Source organism: Euphorbia lathyris, chromosome 2 (assembly GCF_963576675.1).
Source record: "Euphorbia lathyris chromosome 2, ddEupLath1.1, whole genome shotgun sequence".
NCBI classification, from domain to species: domain Eukaryota; kingdom Viridiplantae; phylum Streptophyta; class Magnoliopsida; order Malpighiales; family Euphorbiaceae; genus Euphorbia; species Euphorbia lathyris.
The window spans coordinates 136,392,672-136,402,838 of NC_088911.1; the positions used below are offsets into that span (position 1 = coordinate 136,392,672).

Here is a 10,167-nt window from a genome sequence, read left to right on the forward strand (position 1 = left end):
ATAGTGCGAGAAAGCTATGGCAATTTCAAAATAGGAGGAAATGAGGTGTTGCACTGTCAGCTTGACCCACTCATGGTTGAAGCACTGTTAGCCAATGAAGCATTGAGTTGGTTAAAGACAGAAGGTTGGCAGGATGTTATTTTGGAGTCGGATTCTCAAGTGCTAGTGTATGCTCTACAGCGAGAAACTAGCGGCAATACGACACTGGATATTATTATTGACGATTGTAAATCCCTTTTGAGGGATATTCCTAACATTTCTGCATGCTTTGTTCACAGATCAGCGAACTCCCTGGCTCACTTAGTAGTCCGAGTGGTAGTTTTAGGCTTTGATCCCTGGGTGTGGCTGTATGAGCCCCCCCCCCCCCCCCCCCGTGTTCCTTTGTAACGCTCTCTTTCGAGACTTATAAATGCATTTTTTCCGGTAAAAAAAATTAATAACTAATTGGATTAGGATCATTATTTAATTATTATATTAGGATATGATTTAAGATAATGATGGATATTTAATTAATTATATAATTAGTAATCCTATTACGAATTGGATTCTAAATTAATTAATTAACTAATACAACTAGGGTTTGAAATTGAGAAGACTATAAATAACCCCTCTACCATATGTATTTCGGCCTAAGCAAATATTTGAGGCTAGGAATACTTTCAACTTCATTCCGACTAAATTACTCTTCCGTTTACTCTCTTTTTGATCCTATGTCGATTTCTTTAGAGGCAATCAATTTAGATTGCTATTCATTGGTTGATCATTAGCCGTTTTCTTTTCTATTGTTTTCATTGTTCATGAAATACGGTTAAGAAGTTGTGGGCATTTCGTTTGCAACGGTAGATTGATCTTCAGAAAAGATACACTTGTTTAATTCCTTTTTGTATGAAATAACGATTAACGGATCTTGGGAAAGGGAAATAGATAAAAATAGATAAAAAAATTATATTTCTGTTGCGTCTAGGTTTATCTACTTTCCTTCAGTTAGTAGTCAAGAGAAATTTTGTCCATAGCATTATAAATTGGGACAATTTAAGAAATAATTCATCAAACTGTTTTCTCAGTCATGAATCTTGTCATCTACATTTTACTTGTTCATCACTTTATTATTCATTATTAACAGGTCACACACATATGATTAGACATGAAAAAAATTTAAGAAAAAATTAAAAAAAAATATACTCTTTTATACGAGCTGGACAAAAAATCGAATATATTGCCAAATTTATAAATATTAATCTCTAATTCTATTATTAAATCATAAAAAATGTGAAATCTTTTTTAGAACTAAACTGATAGGCAACTAGTACATAATATAGATAAAATATATGTGTTTAATAATTATGTCTGAAATTGATCCAACTTGCCAACATTAGGAGTACAATTGCTATTGCTGCCAGCATTAGATGTAAAATCATGGTTGTCAAAACTGAACTGGTCACAAAACCAAAAAAGTCAAAAGGTTAAGGGTGAAAGCTTCAAACAGAGTTCAACCAGGAATCACAAAATCCTGTAAAATACAATATTTTTATTCATATTTAACTTTATAATATAGAAAATAATTTATTTTTTAAGAAATAGTAAAATATTAACATTATTATAAAGAAAATAAAAATGGAATGAACAAAATAATCAAGCCAATAAAAAAAGATATAAAATCGGTCTATTTCCGGCATCATATCCATAGTTAGCGCACTCATCCTAGTTAGAAACTCCAACTCCTTTGGAAATATTACCTGAATGGTATTTCTTTCCAAACTAATAAAAATATTTCTTTAATATCAATTAATAATTTTTAAGGATATAATCCAATTTAATGCACATAAGTTAACAATTTAAAAATATAAATATATACTTCTTAAACTAAATAGTTATTATTATTAATATTGTTTACATGTAAATATAATAAAATAATAGAGTATACAATTTATAATTTAACTTAAATTATATAATTTAGTAGAGTTTTAAATTTTATTTTATATAGATATATAAAGTTTAAATTTTTTATTAATATTAGAAAAATAAAATATTTTTTTGTATAATAATTATCAAAATATAAAATAAAAAAATTAATATTAAATGATATTTCAAATATTTAAGTTGTAAATATGATTATATATCCATTAATTGTTGATAAATATTATAAGTTGTATATTGGTCTAGTGGTTGAAGAGCATATTTGAATTAAGAGGTCTTAGGTTTGAGTTCCTTTGTCTATACACATTCTCTTTTTCTTTTAAATTAAATAGCAATCTAAAAGATCACTTAGTCGAACCGTATAACCGAGACAAGTTCAAGCGCTTCGTGGTTGAACCGAGCGATTCTAACCGGTTAAGATGTTAAAATGTAGTTCTCCGAACCGATTCCGATCGAACCGACCAGTCCTTTCCGGTTCTTACATCCTTGGGTAAAATTGTATTATTTTAAACATTACGAGTAAAATTGCTGTTGGTTATCCATGTTAGAGGTATTTTTACACTTTATTCCATAATAATACAATCATTAATATTATATTATTTGAGTATGTCGTGAATTAGGAATCGGTCGGTTTTGATAGGTTTTCAAAAATGTTAAAATGTAGCTTTCTCCGGACTGGAATAGTGATCAGTTCCGATCCAGGTCGAATTGACCGGTCTCGTCCTTGGGTAAAATTGATAAGGTATAACATTTATCAAATGACGCAATCAATGGTCTTACTAATAAAAATTTACACATCAAATGATTATGTCGTTGAGCTTTTGAGACTTAAATGCCACAGTAATTCACAATTCGTTTGACGTTAACGACTAGAAATTATAAGAAACACGGGATCCTTCGTGAAAGATCACATACACATTTTGTAAAATGGAAAATCATTTTCAATCAACAGTTAACAAAATAGTTTACGACATGTAAGTAACATACGAGCTAATTTGATAACCATACAACTTTTGAACTACGAAGCACAGACTCTTTCCCGGGGTCGGCGTGGCGGTGTTGGACTCGCGGGACTTGGTGACTCATCGGGGACACGACCAGACACGTGTCTGTGTCCCCTGCGTTTTTTTTATTTGTGACTTGGGACACGGCGACGACACGACTGCAGAGAAAAAATTGTAAAAGTTTAGGGTTTTTTCTTAATTTTTTTTAAAAGATATATTTTAATTATAAAATTTTGATAAAATATAACTGTCGGCTTTCTCTCAATAATCACAACTTTTCCTTCTATTGTGCATATATTTCCTACTTGTCCGTGCGTTTTTTTTGTTGCAATCTTCGTCTTCCTCTTCGCATGTGCGATATATTTGCTGCCTATCTGTGTATTTTTCTGGCTATTGAAGTCTTCCTCTTCTGCGAAGTCATCAGCTTTTCATCTCCTTTGATTTGATTTGAAGTAGATATTGTTTTTGATGAATTAATAACTTATCTTGGGTTAAGATGTAAAAATACCCCTAACGTTATGGATCAGGAGCAATTTTACCCTTAACGTCTAAAATGATGCAATTTTACCCCTAACGTTGGAAGCCAAGAGCAATTTTACCCTTAACGTTTATAAATTGGATCAATTTTTGACACTATTATAAAAACACATATATTTTTGTTCATTATTCTGCACCAATTGCATAATAATTCGTTCTAAAAAAAGAATTTCATGTTTTTAATAATTTAATAATAGAATTTGAGATTAATTTAATAAATTCGGTGGATTTTTAATTTTTTTTTTGTCTAATCCATACAAAAAGACAGTATATTTTTTTATTTTTATTATTTTTTTCACATTCCAATGAATGTTTGTGATTTGTTACTGATAAAATGACACACGTATGAAGTGTAGATAACAAGATTCATGACTGAGAAGACAGTTTGATGAATTATTTCTCAAATTGACCCAATTTATTAACGTTAGGGGTAAAATTGCTCTTGGCTTCCAACGTTAGGGGCAAAATTGCACCATTTTAGACATTAGGGGTAAAATTACTCCTGGCCCAAAGCGTTAGGGGTATTTTTGCAGCTTAACTCAACTTATCTTATTATGAATGTTTTTTTATGGTTTATAAAATTGCTTATTTGTGATTTAAGTTTTTTTATATATATTTTTATATCTAATATATATATAATTAATTATATAAAATTTACCGTGTCCCGCCGTATCCATGTCTCAAATTTTCTAAAAATGTCATTTGTCGCACCCGTATTTATGTCCGCATCTGAATCGGTGCTTCATAGCTTTTGACCCAAAAAAACATGCAAACGTACAACTTTCCTAGTCTGTGTATTCATCCATCAATCCATCTATGCAAACTACCAGGAATTTTCTCATGAAAACTACATTCTCAAAATATGAATATTGACATTAGCATTCAACAATGTCAAATACTTGACATTTATTTCTGTTCAAAGTAGAAGAAATTTATCAGAAGTTGGCGGGTAAATTACACCCATACCCACTGAACTTTACGCATTTTAACATTGTGACCATTGAACTTCAATTCTTAATGGTATGACCATTAAACTTTACACTTTTTTTAGCACAGGTGGCCACTCAACTTTAACCAAGTTTTCAAAATGACCGTTATCTCTAAAAATTCACTTTCTTTCTCCTAACCAAACACCACCTAAATGACTTCAAAACGAAAAATTTTAAGAATTAAAGTTCCTTAGAATATCATTAACTCTTCAAATTTTTTATTTTCAGACCGTCAGTAGTCATTTTGAGGTATTGAATGACCACCAGTATTAAAAAAATGTAAAGTTCAGTGACTATACTATTAAGAATTAAACTTCAGTGGCAATAATGTTAAATGGGTAAAGTTCAGTAGCCATGGGTGTAATTTACCCCAAGTAGGCAGGAGTAATCTTAATAACAGTCCAGGAAAAAAACATTATCGGGTGTCTCCTTATTGTATATGATAATCACAAGCAAAGCAACAAGCTATAGGAAAGATTCACTAGCTAAAAGAATCAGTTTTGCCTTTTCATCACTTGTTATATATATATATATAGTCAAAATAAAAGGAAATGATTTCATTGAGAATGTGAAAAATATTTACAATTTTTGTTCATGAGTCAAAACCCCAGCAAAAAAAGTAATATGATGGGGTCTGAAAAAATAGATTACATACAAACTGCAGCACTTGTATATAAACCAGAACAGCAGTTGATGAGATTAGGCTGCCAATTTCCACACTGAAAGGTTTCCTAATGCATCACCGGTGAAAAAGAGTCCATCAGGTCCTATCTCCATTCTTCTCACTTCGTCTTTTGAATAAATTCTGCCCCTTTCTTGAAATCTAATAAACAATCCAATCGTCAAGACTTGTCCCTAATTATCAAATATATATTATGTATATTAACAGTTTAAGTATACTCACGATGGCAGATCATATTGGCGAATACAACCATCATTGCACGAGCATAACAAAACTGGATTTTTTTCTGCATCATGTATTCCGCACAAAGCAATGGCACCCTGTATAAACAAGGAACAAACAACTTCCAGTCAGTCACAACCATAGTTGTCAAATCGAGACTTGTGAATCGAAATCCTATTTTGTGAATCGTATTTCGTGAATCGAACCGAATCATAAGATTCGGTTCCAATTTATAATATCATAAAAATAGAATATTTACCATGTTGAAGTCAAAATATTATCAAATATTAGTCTAGAAATACAATTTTAATGTCAAAAAAAAAAAAAAAAATCATATCAACCAAGTAGTACTTAAAATTCAAATCCAATCCCAATTCGGTTTAATAACTTAGTAGAGACGAAGGGTTTGAACTTCTGACTCTGTTTTTTTGCCTTTGCCTTGTTGTCAACTTGATAATGATCGAGTGAAGCTAGTTTTAGTTGATAACTTAATAAATAAGAATCAGACCAGAGAAAAGTGAGTTGTTTAAGTTTTTGATGAATGGAGATGAAGATCTGACTCGAAATAGAGCTGAATCGAATCATAAGATTCTATTATAATTTAGATTCGGCTCAAAATAAAGCTGAATTGAATCAAATCGTAAGATTCAAATCGAGAATCGTAAGATTCTAACAACTATGGTCACAACTCCCTTAATTTCTAAGAGACAGAATAAAGAAATTAGAAACAAATACAACAAGACAGAATTAGAAACAACTTACATGTTTGACATCATGCGTATATACAACTTCAATGGTACCCTCTTCGGTACAACCCCAAACTTTTATTTTCTTATCCAGTGAACAGGATAATAGATATTCTTCCCAGACAATGAGAGACCTCACCACATCAGTATGCATATGCTCCGTTTTTAGCAAATGAAGGGACTTCAAAGTATCCAAGTCCCACACCTGGAAGTAATCAATAACATCAGATATCAAACCCCCACAGACTAGTAATGAAAAAAACACTAAATCATGTCTTCTTAATTACCCTTATTGTACCGTCTGTGGAACCCGAGTATAACCTGTTCCTTCCCACAGTTAAACATGTTATAGCAGCAGTATGACCTTTCAAAGATGCAGCCAACTTAAAAGGCTTCAGCTTCTCATTATAACCTTTCCACGCCAAAATGGAACCATCCTGCAAAACAAAAACAAATGATGCGAATGAATACTTAAAATAACACAATTATATCAGTAAATGAGGGCAAGTTCTAATAATGTTCACTTGCACAATGCCTGGACTTCAGAAATAGTAAAGACTGAAATCCCATTGATTACCTGTCCTCCAGAAAAAAGCATATCGTCACTAGTAATCATAGCATTAACTAGTCCAAATGATTCGTTTCCCTCGCCAAGGGTATACTCAGTTTTAGTGTCGAAATTCCACGCCTAAAATATTAGAGACAAAAGGTATTGATGAGCTTAAAGAATGAAACAAGTCCTGTCCAGCTAAGGGAAGGAAAGGAAGTCATCTACTATGAAGTAACTAACTAACCTTAATAGAATTATGCAAACCAACAAATATCCATGAGCCTTCACTAAGTAAACATCCAATTTTTTGACCAAGAGTTACTATCCTTGTAGACTGACCAGTGTGACAGTCCCAAATACTCACGATTCCATCATCGCTGGCTGAATATAGCTTATCGGATCCAGAGGGAAGAGCAATCCCAGAGATAGCCTAGCATAGAAAAACCACTCAATGAAATTTAGCTAATCACAACACTTAATACTAGCAAAGCAGCTAAAATCAAGAAACAAATGGTTGGTTACCTTAATATGCCCCTTGAGCTGTGCCAACATTGAGAACAAATCCTTTGTAGAAGGCTCGGTGGCAGGACTAATAACACCTGAACTTTTTGGGCACTCAGCATTCACCACCGCCTCAGTACATGACATGAGGCTCTCCATACTTGTATTTTCATAATCATTTGAAGCCGAGATATTGTTTGGGCTAGTGCGCTCCTTAGGTGAAGCCAATGAACTCTTTGGAGCATAGTTAGAGGTCTTGGATTGTTTAGGAGTTCTTCTATAAACATTTGAAGCTGGTAATTCCCTCTTTGAAGTAGGTAATTCTCTCTTTGAAGTAGGCAGTTGCCTCTTTGAAGTGGGTAATTCGCTGTGCAGGAATCTACAGGGATTTCGCTTACAGTTTCCAGCTAACCAGAATTGACATACCACGTTGCTGTAAACTTTGCCTTTAACGGGTCCTCCGAATCGTCCATGAAAATTCGCGATCTTAGTATCCATACTATAAAGACAATAAACAAGAGCAGAATGAACAAAGAGAACCACACAACACAATAATACCAGATGATTTCAATCAGCCAATCCAATCTATCTAATTCCGGTGCACCAAGAACATGATCGGAGGGAGGAACTTTAATCCAGAACAGAATCAAAACCCAAAGATTTGATTGGTAATTTCCGGATAAACCATAAATTTCCGATACTCTCTGAAGAAAACCCTAAAACCCCTAAAAGAGCCTCATGGAACGATGAAATCCTCAAATATCTCTGAGTTCCGCACAGTAAACAACAAAACCACCAAATTCCACGATGCCACTTCCAATTACCGTTTACAAACAAGAAGCATCATTATCCGATTACGGAAACTACTAAAGCACGTAAAAAGGGAAACCGCTAAGATCCACCACGGAAAACCAACCAAAAGGAACTTGATTATCATAATCCCGGAAACAGATTCGTTGACGATCATAGCTTCTCGGTGATCCATTAAGAAACCCTAAATATTTTATTTTGGTAAATAAATATAGAGAAGCGCTCGACAAAGAAGCAAACCTGAACGCAGAAAGCTGATCGATCGAAGGAAGGGAGGGAGGAAGGCTGGCTGTGTGAGATAGAGAGTCTGTGTCGAGGAAGGCTGTCTGTCGAGGAAGGGTTTGATCGCTATAGTGTATATATAGGAAAACTTTGAACCCACACCCAAGAAATAAATAAGGATAAGATGTAAAAATACGGTTTAATGTTTGAGCAATTTTATCCTGAATGTTTAAAATTGTACAATTTTACTTCTAATATTGGTACCTTTAATATTATCAAATTTGGTTAATTTAAAAAATATTTTATTAAACTGTCTTTTTGATCATGAATCTTGTCATCTACCATTCATATGTGTCATTTTTATCACTCATTAGTAACAAATTATAAACTTATAATTAGACGTGGAAAAAAAAAATTAAAAATTCAAATTATACTGTTTTGAGTTGGACAAAAAAATTCAAAAAAATTTACCGAATTTATAAATATTAATTTCCAATTATATTGTTAAATCACAGAAAATATGATTTTTTTTAACACGAACTGATATGTTATTGGTGTAGAATAAAGAACAAAATATCTGTGTTTTGTAATTATATTTAAAATTGATCCAACTTGACAACTTTAGGGATAAAATTGCTCTTGACTGTCAATGTTAAGGGTAAAATTGTATCATTTTAAATGCTAAAAGTAAAATTGCTCCTGATCGTAAACGTTATGAATATTTTTACATATTATCCTTAAAAAATAGACATGTAGCTTCAAAGCTAATTTAAAAATAGAGGTGTTTGTATTATTATTATTGTACATTTCAATTTACATTACCACTAGTTTTTGACCCGTGCGATGCACGGATTCATCTTAATATATAAATATTAACAAAAATATAATTAATAATTACAATTAATGATATAAAAAAGGAGGAAGTGACACCTCAGCTCCATCGTTACTGTTTTATATTATATATAGATATGCAAAGAAATAGAGAGATTTTAGGGACTAATTTAAATTATGTAGAAGTTTTAGATATAGATATGCAGAGAATTAGAGAGATTTTAGAGATTAATTTAAATTCTGTAGAACTCTTAGATATAGTACGGATAAAATAATCTTTTTATAAATAAATATAATAATATAACTAAAGTTAATATATTATATTTTTTATTAGGTTTTTATTCAATAGGCCTAATAATCTATCTTCATTATTATCGTTCATACCATGTTCCTTCGGATAATTGCATTAGTGAAAGATCAATTAGGGGTAGAGTAACTTAATTAGGCGTAGAATAACTTAGTTAGAATCAGATAACTTAGCTAGGATTAGTATAATTCAACCTAGGAGTAGATTAACTTAAACAAACCAACTCAAAACCCCCTGAGCCTAGATAACATCTGAAACCGAGTAGCTCGATACTTGCAGAAATAAATCCTGTGGACGATAACCTAGACTTAACCAGAAATTTATTACTTCATAACGACGGGGTACACTTATCCCTCAGATCGGGTTCTTCGCGGAACCCGCATCAACTGGCACAAAAAGACAAGCCAGACGCAAGAAGACAAACCTGACGCCTGAAGAAAACAGAGAAAGGGAATGGCGGAACAGTCTGAAGCTGACCAAAAATTGTTTCTCAAAAGAGCCGTTTTGGTGTTAACGGTAACAACAATTCAAACGATCCAAATCTGCAATTTCCTTCTATAAAAGGACAATGAAGAACCTTGGATCATCACTGAAGCATTAAGAGAAAAATACAATGAGAGAAAATCTTGAAAGCACTCAAATACAAAAAGATCTTACACCAACTTTTCATTCTCTGTGTAAATGCTAGATTGATTGTTGTATAATCATCTAAAGTGTTCTTTAGCATAAAAAGAACAAGTTTGTGCTCAATAGGAATATTGAGAGTGTGAAGCTGAGTTCTTGGTTATAAGCATTCAGTGATAGAGAAATCTAGGTGCTGAGTTGTAGCACTTAGTAGGAGTTGAGTAG

At 32.4% G+C, this 10,167-nt stretch overlaps 1 protein-coding gene across 1 annotated transcript; it reads right to left on the minus strand.

Moving 5' to 3' along the window:
- Positions 1-4,989: 4,989 nt before the first annotated feature.
- On the minus strand, positions 4,990-8,297 carry LOC136220045 (zinc finger CCCH domain-containing protein 48-like). Its single transcript, XM_066007711.1, has 7 exons — positions 7,170-8,297; positions 6,892-7,077; positions 6,675-6,785; positions 6,385-6,534; positions 6,114-6,302; positions 5,352-5,449; positions 4,990-5,270 (listed from the first exon to the last, which is right to left on the minus strand). Exons 1-7 carry the CDS (start codon positions 7,644-7,646, stop codon positions 5,147-5,149), a joined length of 1,335 nt encoding a protein of 444 aa, XP_065863783.1. The 5' UTR covers positions 7,647-8,297; the 3' UTR covers positions 4,990-5,146.
- Positions 8,298-10,167: the final 1,870 nt, after the last annotated feature.

Bases quoted from the DNA above. Each gene is read 5' to 3' on its own strand.
- LOC136220045 (XM_066007711.1), bottom strand. From the start codon at position 7,646: ATGGATACTAAGATCGCGAATTTTCATGGACGATTCGGAGGACCCGTT. The intron at 6,535-6,674 runs GTAATCAATGGG...TTTGTTTTGCAG, and splicing joins TGCTTTTTTCTGGAGGACAG to GATGGTTCCATTTTGGCGTG. The intron at 5,450-6,113 runs GTAAGTTGTTTC...TTGTTTATACAG, and splicing joins ATACGCATGATGTCAAACAT to GGTGCCATTGCTTTGTGCGG.